Raw genomic sequence first — 15,305 nt, 5'->3', positions numbered from 1 at the left:
ATTTTTAAAAGATAACATCACAAATAATATGTAAACAACCCAATTAGAACCTATAATTGAAGCAGGTAAAAGGGTTTCCTTTATAAGAACAGTTGTTTTGTTTTTACGAAAATTTTAAGTTTTATGACATTGTTTGTTTCAAAAAGGTCAAACTACCTGTCTGCGTTAGAGGTTCATAACAGTTAGCTTCAATTAATAACAAGTCCCCTAACCCCAGTAAATTTAGGTAGGTATTATAAATAATAAGCTCTAGGTATGCAAAAATTACGTACATATATAAATTGTGAGTACTCTGTTTTAAAATCAGTACATTATTGTTACTTGAAGAGTGTGTGCACATTTCGTAAAAAAATTAATAATTGAAATATTATAATTTAATAAGTATTTTAAATTCGTGTACATATAAATAATAAAGATGCCTAGACTACGCAAGCAATCAGTACAACAGCGCCAACGATTAATTGCGATGCGAGTCAGCAACTACCGCGAAGAAAACCCTCGGACATCCTTAGGAACGCACGTTCTTTATCAACCAGAAGACGGAATGCAGAATATCGCGAAGAAGAGCGTGAACGGGATCGCATCCAGCACCAAACAAGGAGGAGATCTTCATACAATCGAAGAATAGAGCAGCTACGTAATACAGCACAGCATTTTACTCGTCGACAGGATGATGCATTAAGATTAGCCGAACAGGAGAGAAATACGATTGAGCACTCGCTTCGTCGTCAAGATGATGCGTACAGAATAGCCGAACAAGAACGAAACACGCAGCAGCACACGGTTCGTCGTCAGGATGTTACGTACCGCTTGGCGGAACAGGAGCGAGATACGCGTCTTCACTCGATTCGTCGTCAAGATGATGTATACAGATTGGCCGAACAACAGCGAAACACGCAGCAGCACACGGTTCGTCGTCAGGATGTTACGTACCGCTTGGCGGAACAGGAGCGAGATACGCGTCTTCACTCGCTTCGTCGTCAAGATGATGCATACAGATTGGCCGAACAAGAGCGAAACACGCAGCAACACGCTATTCGTCGTCAGGATGTTACGTACCGCTTGGCGGAACAGGAGCGAGATACACATCATCACTCGCTTCGTCGTCAGGATGATGCATACCGATTGGCCGAACAAGAGCGGAATACGATTGAACATTCGCTTCGTCGACAGGATGATGCTTACCGGATGGCCGAACAGGAGCGAAATACGGTTCAACGTTCACTTCGTAGCTAGGAGGTCTGATTTATCATATCGCATATCCGAACAACACCGAAATACGCAACAACACCGTGAAACCAGGAATTCTGCTCGTATTCAGTTGAACCAACTGAGGCTGATTAGGAACTGCCGCGTACGTATTCACCGAATGGATCCCATTAACCGTGAAAACCAAAATGCACGCCAAGCTGAGAGGAACGCAATTCGGAGACGAAACATTTCCCCGTAATCTCGAATGGAATTGCTACAAATGGATTGTGCAAGACACGAATCACGATTATTCGGTGAGTTTTTTTAAGTTATTAGAAATGGACCGACGGAAATTTGTATATGTTGTGGGGGTCTCTGGTTTCCAAGTCAAGTTAAAGAACTTGTCAAGGACATTATTCTACAAAAATTCCCTAACATAAGTGAGGTGTTTTTATTATCTTCCAAATTTCCATCCGAAAATAATAAATACAAATTTTGTAATACTTGCCACAGAATTGTGAGTGGTGGAAATGTTCCCTCTATTTGCCTTTCTAAAGGCTTGTCATTTCCCGATATACCAGAAGAACTCAAAGGACTAACACCATTAGAAGAACGCTTTGTTTCACCAAGAATTCCATTTATGAGAATTGTTTCTCTTGGGTACAACCGTCAATGTGCCGTAAGGGGAGCTGTTGTTAACGTCCCCATTCAGTTGGACAGAACCGTTAATGTTCTTCCACGTACGGTTAATCAAACTGAAGTAGTTCAGGTATATCTCAAGCGTAGGCTAGAATATGAGCATAGTTTCATGACTGAAACAATCAGGCCAGCTAAAATTTTTCAGGCTGCAACATATCTCGTCGATACTGAATTGTATAGGAAGCACAACATTCGTATATCTGGCGATTGGCTTCGAAATATGAGTTCCAATGAAGAAGTTCCATTTGTGTCCGATATAGCAGATCAGGAAATTGTGTCTAGCTTGATAAATAATACTACAGAACAAGATGAAGTTGACGAATTTAATCCACAAGAAACACTATTAGATAATAACCTTGTGGATAATATTCCCTTGCAGCGTATTTCAGTTGCTCCAGGTGAAGGGCAAAGACCTTTAGACATTTTAATGGATGAAGACTCGGAAGAGTTGTCATATCCTACAATATATTGCGGTATTAAACGTACCTGTAATGCCACAATTGGCAAAATAATAAAATCTGAAGTTCGGCGATATGACAGACGTTGTGCACGCGTTGATAAGATTTTATATTCCTATAAGAAACTAGAGTTTGCCCGCATTAAAAATAGCATATCTACATGTTTAAGAAAGAAATTTGGGGCAAGACAATTGACAGCTGCTGACGCATTGGATGATCAGATAATTCAAAACCTAGTTCAACACGATGACGGCTATCACATTCTGAAAGGCATTCGTTCTTCTCCAGCCCATTGGGAAAGTGAAAAGAAAAAGGTTTTGGCAATGATAAGACAATTTGGCCTACCAACTTTCTTTATTACATTATCCGCTGCAGAATCTCAATGGCCAGAATTAATAGTGATTCTGGTAAAAATTGTCGAAGGAAATGACATTACTGAAGAAGAGGCAATGTCTTACAGTACGCAAAGGAAATATGAGCTTATACGAAGGGATCCGGTTACGTGTTCCAGATATTTTGACCAAAGGATTAGACATTTATTCAAACATTTTAAAACCAATGGCGGGGTATTCGAAGAACATCACGTTGTGAAACATTACTGGCGGATTGAATTTCAACAACGCGGTTCTCCGCATCTTCATGGTATTTATTGGTTACATAATGCACCACAATTAAATATTTTGGATACTACATCATTCCAACCCGTAATAAATTTTATTAACAAATTCATTACGACTGATTCCTCCAATATAAACGTCGAACCCTTCATCAACGTTCAGCGACACAATCGTACTAGAGCATGTCAACGGGAAATAAGAGGCCAAATGTTTTGTCGTTTCCACATACCACACCCCCCAATGCCAACTACAGAAATCTTATTGCCTTTACCGGATGATATAAACCCTGATCAACTTAAACAACATAAAGACAATTTTGAGAAAATTCATACATTATTAAATGCAAATTTTACAAATATTGACAGTAGAATTGGAATGAGCCAAGCAGAATATATTATGGCAATAAGATCTTCAATAAGAAAACCTCAAGTTTTCTTGAAACGGACATTTAGGGATAGGTCAATAAATGCGTTCAACATAAAAATTTTATCAATGCAAAGATCAAACATGGATATTCAATTTGTGTTGGATGCATATGCCTGTATCTCATATATTGTCAATTATATCAATAAGTCAAATAGGGGAGTTTCCAGACTTCTACAAGAAGCTATTAATGAAATCAGAGGGGGCAACTATTCCGTCAAAGAAAGGCTACAACACATTGGAAATAAATTCATCAATGCTTCAGAAGTATCCGCACAAGAAGCATCTTATAATATACTTGGTATGTGTATGTCAAAGACATCTAAATTGCGCGTCGTATTTAATGCTTCAAATAAAACATCAAACGGTATAAGTCTAAACGACATTCTTCATGTGGGACCTACTCTCCAAGCAGACTTAGTCCTATTGATTTTGCGATGGCGTCTATACCGGTTTGTCTTCAATTGTGATATTACTCAAATGTATCGTCAAATACGCGTTCACCCAAAGCATACACCCTTGCAAAGAATTTTATTTAGAGAATCCCCTAATGACGCAATTCAAGATTATGAATTACAGACAGTTACTTTTGGTGTAAATTGTGCACCGTATCTGGCGATTAGAACTTTGCTCCAACTTGCTGATGATTGCCAATCCAAGTTTCCTTTAGCATCGCATATTTTACGTAAAAGTATGTATGTGGATGATGTTCTTGCTGGTTCCCATGATATAGACACCATTTTGCTTGCTCTTGACCAGCTTATATCTGCTCTTTCAACAGCTAAATTTGAACTGAGGAAATGGACCTCCAATGATAAATCGGTGCTTGATAGTTTGCCCCCCCAGTCATTTAGTTCATGCTCAAGTCTTGTCTTTTGTAGAAGCAAGTAGTTCAAAACCCCTAGGCTTTAGATGGAATGCTAGTTTAGATTCGTTTTATTTTGATGTTAATCCAATCCCAATTAAATCCACCTATTCTAAACGGGAAGTTCTCTCTCATATTGCTAAATTATTTGATCCCGTAGGTTGGTTAGCCCCTGTCATTGTCGTAGCTAAAATTGTAATGCAAAAAGTCTGGTTAGACAACATTGCTTGGGATGAATATCTTCTTCCTACAACTCACAATTCGTGGCAAACCTTTGTAGAAAATTATCCACACGTGAATTCTATTAGACTTCCACGATGGGTTCATTATGAACCAAATAGTTTGGCAGAATTGCATATATTTTCTGATGCCTCAGAGAAGGCATATGCGGGGGTAATATACATTCGGACAAAAAATTCACAAGGTAAAATACAAGTCCATCTTCTAGCATCAAAAACAAGAGTAGCGCCCATCAAATCGGTTTCTTTGCCTCGTTTAGAATTGTGTGGGGCTGTATTAGCGTCAGAACTCCTTAAACCTATTTTGAAAGAACTTGAAATTCCAATTCATAAGGTGTACTGCTGGACCGATTCGACTATTGTATTAGCCTGGTTACGTAAAACTCCCACTACATGGACTACATTTGTTGCAAATAGAGTCTGTCGTATTCAAGAAAACGTAGGAAATGGTCATTGGTTTCACGTTCGGTCTGAGGACAACCCGGCTGATTTGGGAAGTCGTGGCGTTTCACCAGCAGAGCTTGCTAGTTGTTCACTCTGGTGGAAGGGTCCCAAATGGTTAAGCCAAGATAGTTCAGTTTGGAACACTACGGATCTTACTCCGCAAGAAACTAATTTGGAAGCTCGAAGTGTTAAAACACACTTCTCATTTTTCTCGAAATATGAAGATATTTTAGACAAATTTTCCTCCCTTGATAGAGCGTTGCGAGTGTTGTCGTATATATTCCGCTTCCTCCATAAAACTCATTCTTGTTATCGGTCTCAATATTCGTACGCTTCTAAGGTTATAACATCGGCAGAAATTTTAAAAGTTAGAACTCGTTTAGCAATCTTAGCGCAAAAAGTTTACTTCCCGGAAGAATATAAATGTCTTTGCGATAAACGTCCCTTGTCTTCTACTAGTTCTCTCCTATCGTTGAATCCAATATTAGACGATGTTGGTGTCATGCGTTTAAATGGACGTTTGGTTAAATCTAATACGCTGTCCTATGCAGAAAAATTTCCCATTCTTTTGCCATACTCGTGTCGTTTCACCCGACTTCTTGTTGATTTCATACATTTAAAATCTGTTCACGGTGGAAATCAACTAATGCTTCGTATCATACGCATGGAATATTGGATTCCTCGTGTGAAAATTCTGATTCGCACAGCCATTAGTCGTTGTAAAGTATGTCTACTTGAGAAAAATCGACCAAATCCTCAAATCATGGCAGCACTTCCACCTGAAAGAACTACGGTTACTAGAGCCTTTACTACCACCGGGGTCGATTTTGCCGGTCCTTTTGATATCAAATCGTTTACTGGACGTGCTTGTCGTATCACCAAGGGGTACGTCTGTGTTTTTGTTTGTTTTGCAACAAAAGCAATTCATTTAGAAGCAGCTTCTGATCTATCGTCGGCCACTTTTCTTGCTACATTTCATCGATTTATCGGTCGCCGTGGCTGTCCCAAATCCATATTTTCCGATAACGGGACCAATTTTGTCGGCGCTTCACGCGAGATGGAAAAGGATTTTAGAATTTTTATTCGAGAAACTCGTGATACCGTCTGCTCTTCTTTAGGATATCAACAACTTTCTTGGCAATTTATACCAGCCGGTGCTCCCCACATGGGTGGTCTTTGGGAGGCAGCCGTCAAAAGTTTTAAATTACATTTTTTCCGACACGCTAAGCATTTTTCGTATACTTTTGAGGAGCTTTCCACAGTTTTGACGCGCATTGAAGCATGTTTGAACTCGCGTCCATTGTGTCCTATTTCTGAAAACCCTGAGGAATTAGTTGCTCTTACTCCTGGTCACTTTCTCATAGGTGCACCACTTTTGTCCCCACCAGAACCTCTCATTGAGGAATCCCCACTGAGTTTAGTCAATCGGTTTCGTAAATTGAAGGCTTTAACTCACCAATTTTGTATTAGGTGGAAAGATGAGTATTTATTAAGCTTGCATAAACGCTATAAATGGAAATTCCCCCAAAGAAATATTGAGGTCGATGACTTAGTTGTAATACGTCATGAGAAACTGCCACCTACTTCTTGGAAATTAGGGCGTGTAATTAAAACCTACCCTGGTGAGGATGGTAATGTTCGCGTTGTAGACATTCGAACAGAAATGGGTGTTATTAGGCGGCCAGTTGTCAAACTTGTCGTGTTGACCAATTGAGTTGCTACTAATTGACTTCTTTTTATTTTGTGTTGTCATGTTCCCCTTTGTAATAGTTATGGCATCCAATCAAGATATTTTCCCTGAGGTTGTTTTGTCGGACTACGAAGATGCTATGATGTCCGATCGAGAACTAGAGGAGGAAATGATGGCCACCAGTCCTGAACGTCCGGTACAAAATCCCGAATCCGTAATGGATATTGTTCCCACAACCTCCGTTCCTAATAATAATAATAATAATATACCTTCTGTCGCGCCTCAAGGAACAAACTCGGTTGCGCTTAGAGTGAGATCCGCTTCTTTTAGACCCCCGGTGCCATGTAGAATTTGTTCACAGCCTCACCCATTATATAAGTGTAGTGTTTTTAAAAGAATGTCGTTAGAGAAGCGTTTGCGAACAGTTGCCTATCACCGTCATTGCTATAACTGCCTTCGCCCTGATCATGTCTCAAAAAATTGTCCGGTCCCACACAATTGTAGATTTTGTAATGAGAGACATCACTCTATTCTACACTCGTCTCAACGAACCAGTAGGAGAAATAAATCACGCAAATCTTCGAGACCCTCCGCGGCAATTGTTCCTCGAGGTATTTATCCTGTAGCTCCCCCCCATATTTTACCGACTACCATCTTACCGGTTACTCGAGTCATGGCGCTCTCACCGACTTTAATAATTCGTTTAAGTCTACCGCACTCGACAATTCCGGTACGGGCTCTTCTTGACCCTTGTTGTCCCGTGAGTCAGGTATGTGCGTCGCTAATTGAGCAGCTTCAGTGGCCAACGACACAAGTCAATAATTTAACATATGCTGACTTCTTGATTATGTCGCGTTTTGATCCGGGTCAACGACATTTTGTAACCGCGAGCGTAGCAAACATAACGCGTGGTGTCACACCCCCTATAAATGCTCCCCAGACTCTCTTGGACTCGTTCGTCGGCTTAGAATTAGCTGATCCGACATTTTATCGATCTGGCCCCATCGCTATGGTTCTGGGACCAGAAATATATTCAAAAATTATTGCTCCGCGTGTGACTACCCAGCCAGGGCTCCCTACCGCTCAATACACGTCATTTGGATGGGTAATCTCAGGTCCCGCCAACCTTTAAAATTATTTTGTAATCATTTATATTTGCTAATTTTTTTTTATAATTGAAGTATTGAATTTATCTCACACCTGCACTGAACTTGCGTTCCATACACTTAGTTATAGATAATCAAATACTTGTAAATTTTTAATCATCTCAATATTTTTGAAACCTATATATTTAGATATATATGTATCAACGTGGGCGGCAAATGTATAAATTAGATAGTTTGCCCATCAACTGCTCGAGCTCAGTCAATCACGAATGCTGATGGACATTACTGGCATCTCCTCTATAACTCCCTCTGCGGAGAAAACAGAGTGCGGATTGCCTATGAGCGGTAGCTGGTGTTGTTTTATCCACTCTCCTATTGGAAAATTAGTTTAAATGTAGTAGTAGTTGACAAGAAGATCCACTGCGATCAAAAAGAACTTCTCTGTTCACTTGTCGTTTACTCTCCAACGTATAAGCACAAAGGCCTCTGTCGCCATCACCAATTACCAAGGTAATTTATTGTTTTGTTTGAAAAGAATAATCACCCAATAAACCAGCAAACTATTTTTAATTGAAAACTAATGCAATCGTGTGTTTTATTTAATTTTCTTCCCCTCCATTACATCACATAAACAGGTACAAAATCTCCCCACAAAAATTATGAATATAGGTACCCCCAATTTTCGGTATATGGTAACAAATCTGTCCACCAAAAATTTATTAATATTCACCGCCTTTTTGGGGTAGTCCCCATATAACCCCCTTTTTATACCCTCCACCAAGTTTGGAGGGTATATTAATTTTGTCATTCCGTTTGTATCACATCGAAATATTCATTTTCGACCCTATAAAGTATATATATTCTTGATCAGGGTAAAATTTTAAGACGATCTAGCCATATCAGTCCGGCCATTTTTCGGTATTTTGGGGTTCTTCAACGTGTTTTTCTGCCGAATGCGTTGGAATTCGGTATTTTTGTAGTCGTATATGGTAACAAACCTCCCCACAAAAAATTATTAATATTCTCCCCTTTTTCTTATTCGTTATCAAATTCCCATGTAATGTAATTTATGTAAATCCTCGAAAATAAAGATAGGTCATACACTTTTCTTTTGAAAGGAGACGTAATATTATGGTAAAATGGTACCTACATATGTGGTACTGCAATGCGATATCTTTGTCGCGTAAACATCCAATTATGTAGAACGCGACCCATGCACGTGTCTTATGTTTACAGGTAGAACATATCGGTTTTATAATTTTTAAAAGATAACATCACAAATAATATGTAAACAACCCAATTAGAACCTATAATTGAAGCAGGTAAAAGGGTTTCCTTTATAAGAACAGTTGTTTTGTTTTTACGAAAATTTTAAATTTTATGACATTGTTTGTTTCAAAAAGGTCAAACTACCTGTCTGCGTTAGAGGTTCATAACAGTTAGCTTCAATTAATAACAAGTCCCCTAACCCCAGTAAATTTAGGTAGGTATTATAAATAATAAGCTCTAGGTATGCAAAAATTACGTACATATATAAATTGTGAGTACTCTGTTTTAAAATCAGTACATTATTGTTACTTGAAGAGTGTGTGTGCACATTTCGTAAAAAAATTAATAATTGAAATATTATAATTTAATAAGTGTTTTAAATTCGTGTACATATAAATAATAAAGATGCCTAGACTACGCAAGCAATCAGTACAACAGCGCCAACGATTAATTGCGATGCGAGTCAGCAACTACCGTGAAGAAAACCTCGGACATCCTTAGGAACGCACGTTCTTTATCAACCAGAAGACGGAATGCAGAATATCGCGAAGAAGAGCGTGAACGGGATCGCATCCAGCACCAAACAAGGAGGAGATCTTCATACAATCGAAGAATAGAGCAGCTACGTAATACAGCACAGCATTTTACTCGTCGACAGGATGATGCATTAAGATTAGCCGAACAGGAGAGAAATACGATTGAGCACTCGCTTCGTCGTCAAGATGATGCGTACAGAATAGCCGAACAAGAACGAAACACGCAGCAGCACACGGTTCGTCGTCAGGATGTTACGTACCGCTTGGCGGAACAGGAGCGAGATACGCGTCTTCACTCGATTCGTCGTCAAGATGATGTATACAGATTGGCCGAACAACAGCGAAACACCAGCAGCACACGGTTCGTCGTCAGGATGTTACGTACCGCTTGGCGGAACAGGAGCGAGATACGCGTCTTCACTCGCTTCGTCGTCAAGATGATGCATACAGATTGGCCGAACAAGAGCGAAACACGCAGCAACACGCTATTCGTCGTCAGGATGTTACGTACCGCTTGGCGGAACAGGAGCGAGATACACATCATCACTCGCTTCGTCGTCAGGATGATGCATACCGATTGGCCGAACAAGAGCGGAATACGATTGAACATTCGCTTCGTCGACAGGATGATGTTTACAGGATGGCCGAACAGGAGCGAAATACGGTTCAACGTTCGCTTCGTAGACAGGAATTGGAATATCGATTGGTCGAACAGCAGCGAGATACGCTTCAGCATTCGCTTCTTCGTCAGGATGCAACATATCGATCAATGGAACAGGAGAGAAACACGCGTGGACATATAGCTAGGAGGTCTGATTTATCATATCGCATATCCGAACAACGCCGAAATACGCAACAACACCGTGAAACCAGGAATTCTGCTCGTATTCAGTTGAACCAACTGAGGCTGATTAGGAACTGCCGCGTACGTATTCACCGAATGGATCCCATTAACCGTGAAAAACAAAATGCACGCCAAGCTGAGAGGAACGCAATTAGGAGACGAAACATTTCCCCGGAATCTCGAATGGAATTGCTACAAATGGATTGTGCAAGACACGAATCACGTTTATTCGGTGAATTTTTTAAAGTTATTAGAAATGGACCGACGGAAATTTGTATATGTTGTGGGGGTCTCTGGTTTCCAAGTTAAGTTAAAGAACTTGTCAAGGACATTATTCTACAAAAATTCCCTAACATAAGTGAGGTGTTTTTATTATCTTCCAAATTTCCATCCGAAAATAATAAATACAAATTTTGTAATACTTGCCACAGAATTGTGAGTGGTGGAAATGTTCCCTCTATTTGCCTTTCTAAAGGCTTGTCATTTCCCGATATACCAGAAGAACTCAAAGGACTAACACCATTAGAAGAACGCTTTGTTTCACCAAGAATTCCATTTATGAGAATTGTTTCTCTTGGGTACAACCGTCAATGTGCCGTAAGGGGAGCTGTTGTTAACGTCCCCATTCAGTTGGACAGAACCGTTAATGTTCTTCCACGTACGGTTAATCAAACTGTAGTAGTTCTGGTATATCTCAAGCGTAGGCTAGAATATGAGCATAGTTTCATGACTGAAACAATCAGGCCAGCTAAAATTTTTCAGGCTACTACATATCTCGTCGATACTGAATTGTATAGGAAGCACAACATTCGTATATCTGGCGATTGGCTTCGAAATATGAGTTCCAATGAAGAAGTTCCATTTGTGTCCGATATTGCAGATCAGGAAATTGTGTCTATCTTGATAAATAATACTACAGAACAAGATGAAGTTGACGAATTTAATCCTCAAGAAACACTATTAGATAATAACCTTGTGGATAATATTCCTTTGCAGCGTATTTCAGTTGCTCCAGGTGAAGGGCAAAAACCTTTAGACATTTTAATGGATGAAGACTCGGAAGAGTTGTCATATCCTACAATATATTGCGGTATTAAACATACCTGTAATGCCACAATTGGCAAAATAATAAAATCTGAAGTTCGGCGATATGACAGACGTTGTGCACGCGTTGATAAGATTTTATATTCCTATAAGAAACTAGAGTTTGCCCGCATTAAAAATAGCATATCTACATGTTTAAGAAAGAAATTTGGGGCAAGACAATTGACAGCTGCTGACGCATTGGATGATCAGATAATTCAAAACCTAGTTCAACACGATGACGGCTATCACATTCTGAAAGGCATTCGTTCTTCTCCAGCCCATTGGGAAAGTGAAAAGAAAAAGGTTTTGGCAATGATAAGACAATTTGGCCTACCAACTTTCTTTATTACATTATCCGCTGCAGAATCTCAATGGCCAGAATTAATAGTGATTCTGGTAAAAATTGTCGAAGGAAATGACATTACTGAAGAAGAGGCAATGTCTTACAGTACGCAAAGGAAATATGAGCTTATACGAAGGGATCCGGTTACGTGTTCCAGATATTTTGACCAAAGGATTAGACATTTATTCAAACATTTTAAAACCAATGGCGGGGTATTCGAAGAACATCACGTTGTGAAACATTACTGGCGGATTGAATTTCAACAACGCGGTTCTCCGCATCTTCATGGTATTTATTGGTTACATAATGCACCACAATTAAATATTTTGGATACTACATCATTCCAACCCGTAATACATTTTATTAACAAATTCATTACGACTGATTCCTCCAATATAAACGTCGAACCCTTCATCAACGTTCAGCGACACAATCGTACTAGAGCATGTCAACGGGAAATAAGAGGCCAAATGTTTTGTCGTTTCCACATACCACACCCCCCAATGCCAACTACAGAAATCTTATTGCCTTTACCGGATGATATAAACCCTGATCAACTTAAACAACATAAAGACAATTTTGAGAAAATTCATACATTATTAAATGCAAATTTTACAAATATTGACAGTAGAATTGGAATGAGCCAAGCAGAATATATTATGGCAATAAGATCTTCAATAAGAAAACCTCAAGTTTTCTTGAAACGGACATTTAGGGATAGGTCAATAAATGCGTTCAACATAAAAATTTTATCAATGCAAAGATCAAACATGGATATTCAATTTGTGTTGGATGCATATGCCTGTATCTCATATATTGTCAATTATATCAATAAGTCAAATAGGGGAGTTTCCAGACTTCTACAAGAAGCTATTAATGAAATCAGAGGGGGCAACTATTCCGTCAAAGAAAGGCTACAACACATTGGAAATAAATTCATCAATGCTTCAGAAGTATCCGCACAAGAAGCATCTTATAATATACTTGGTATGTGTATGTCAAAGACATCTAAATTGCGCGTCGTATTTAATGCTTCAAATAAAACATCAAACGGTATAAGTCTAAACGACATTCTTCATGTGGGACCTACTCTCCAAGCAGACTTAGTCCTATTGATTTTGCGATGGCGTCTATACCGGTTTGTCTTCAATTGTGATATTACTCAAATGTATCGTCAAATACGCGTTCACCCAAAGCATACACCCTTGCAAAGAATTTTATTTAGAGAATCCCCTAATGACGCAATTCAAGATTATGAATTACAGACAGTTACTTTTGGTGTAAATTGTGCACCGTATCTGGCGATTAGAACTTTGCTCCAACTTGCTGATGATTGCCAATCCAAGTTTCCTTTAGCATCGCATATTTTACGTAAAAGTATGTATGTGGATGATGTTCTTGCTGGTTCCCATGATATAGACACCATTTTGCTTGCTCGTGACCAGCTTATATCTGCTCTTTCAACAGCTAAATTTGAACTGAGGAAATGGACCTCCAATGATAAATCGGTGCTTGATAGTTTGCCCCCCCAGTCATTTAGTTCATGCTCAAGTCTTGTCTTTTGTAGAAGCAAGTAGTTCAAAACCCCTAGGCTTTAGATGGAATGCTAGTTTAGATTCGTTTTATTTTGATGTTAATCCAATCCCAATTAAATCCACCTATTCTAAACGGGAAGTTCTCTCTCATATTGCTAAATTATTTGATCCCGTAGGTTGGTTAGCCCCTGTCATTGTCGTAGCTAAAATTGTAATGCAAAAAGTCTGGTTAGACAACATTGCTTGGGATGAATATCTTCTTCCTACAACTCACAATTCGTGGCAAACCTTTGTAGAAAATTATCCACACGTGAATTCTATTAGACTTCCACGATGGGTTCATTATGAACCAAATAGTTTGGCAGAATTGCATATATTTTCTGATGCCTCAGAGAAGGCATATGCGGGGGTAATATACATTCGGACAAAAAATTCACAAGGTAAAATACAAGTCCATCTTCTAGCATCAAAAACAAGAGTAGCGCCCATCAAATCGGTTTCTTTGCCTCGTTTAGAATTGTGTGGGGCTGTATTAGCGTCAGAACTCCTTAAACCTATTTTGAAAGAACTTGAAATTCCAATTCATAAGGTGTACTGCTGGACCGATTCGACTATTGTATTAGCCTGGTTACGTAAAACTCCCACTACATGGACTACATTTGTTGCAAATAGAGTCTGTCGTATTCAAGAAAACGTAGGAAATGGTCATTGGTTTCACGTTCGGTCTGAGGACAACCCGGCTGATTTGGGAAGTCGTGGCGTTTCACCAGCAGAGCTTGCTAGTTGTTCACTCTGGTGGAAGGGTCCCAAATGGTTAAGCCAAGATAGTTCAGTTTGGAACACTACGGATCTTACTCCGCAAGAAACTAATTTGGAAGCTCGAAGTGTTAAAACACACTTCTCATTTTTCTCGAAATATGAAGATATTTTAGACAAATTTTCCTCCCTTGATAGAGCGTTGCGAGTGTTGTCGTATATATTCCGCTTCCTCCATAAAACTCATTCTTGTTATCGGTCTCAATATTCGTACGCTTCTAAGGTTGTAACATCGGCAGAAATTTTAAAAGTTAGAACTCGTTTAGCAATCTTAGCGCAAAAAGTTTACTTCCCGGAAGAATATAAATGTCTTTGCGATAAACGTCCCTTGTCTTCTACTAGTTCTCTCCTATCGTTGAATCCAATATTAGACGATGTTGGTGTCATGCGTTTAAATGGACGTTTGGTTAAATCTAATACGCTGTCCTATGCAGAAAAATTTCCCATTCTTTTGCCATACTCGTGTCGTTTCACCCGACTTCTTGTTGATTTCATACATTTAAAATCTGTTCACGGTGGAAATCAACTAATGCTTCGTATCATACGCATGGAATATTGGATTCCTCGTGTGAAAATTCTGATCCGCACAGCCATTAGTCGTTGTAAAGTATGTCTACTTGAGAAAAATCGACCAAATCCTCAAATCATGGCAGCACTTCCACCTGAAAGAACTACGGTTACTAGAGCCTTTACTACCACCGGGGTCGATTTTGCCGGTCCCTTTGATATCAAATCGTTTACTGGACGTGCTTGTCGTATCACCAAGGGGTACGTCTGTGTTTTTGTTTGTTTTGCAACAAAAGCAATTCATTTAGAAGCAGCTTCTGATCTATCGTCGGCCACTTTTCTTGCTACATTTCATCGATTTATCGGCCGCCGTGGCTGTCCCAAATCCATATTTTCCGATAACGGGACCAATTTTGTCGGCGCTTCACGCGAGATGGAAAAGGATTTTAGAATTTTTATTCGAGAAACTCGTGATACAGTCTGCTCTTCTTTAGGATATCAACAACTTTCTTGGCAATTCATACCAGCCGGTGCTCCCCACATGGGTGGTCTTTGGGAAGCAGCCGTCAAAAGTTTTAAATTACATTTTTTCCGACACGCTAAGCATTTTTCGTATACTTTTGAGGAGCTTTCCACA

The 15,305-nt window shown here is 39.4% G+C and overlaps 1 protein-coding gene across 1 annotated transcript; it reads left to right on the top strand.

Annotated features, from left to right (window-relative positions):
- The first annotated feature begins 415 nt into the window (after nucleotides 1-415).
- LOC133334265 (uncharacterized) lies at nucleotides 416-1,236 on the top strand. The gene is made up of 2 exons (XM_061542555.1): nucleotides 416-468; nucleotides 537-1,236. Exons 1-2 carry the CDS (start codon nucleotides 416-418, stop codon nucleotides 1,234-1,236), a joined length of 753 nt encoding a protein of 250 aa, XP_061398539.1.
- Nucleotides 1,237-15,305: the final 14,069 nt, after the last annotated feature.

Source organism: Musca vetustissima, unplaced genomic scaffold (genome assembly GCF_032173495.1).
Source record: "Musca vetustissima isolate MV318-11 ecotype Yass unplaced genomic scaffold, APGP_CSIRO_Mvet_v1 utg7847, whole genome shotgun sequence".
NCBI classification, from domain to species: Eukaryota; Metazoa; Arthropoda; class Insecta; order Diptera; family Muscidae; genus Musca; species Musca vetustissima.
This window is presented reverse-complemented; position numbering and strand designations above follow the sequence as displayed.

Coding starts and splice junctions, on each gene's coding strand:
- LOC133334265 (XM_061542555.1), top strand. CDS start 416: ATGCCTAGACTACGCAAGCAATCAGTACAACAGCGCCAACGATTAATT. Junction 469..536: donor CGCCAACGATTAATTGCGAT/GCGAGTCAGCAA, acceptor TTTATCAACCAG/AAGACGGAATGCAGAATATC.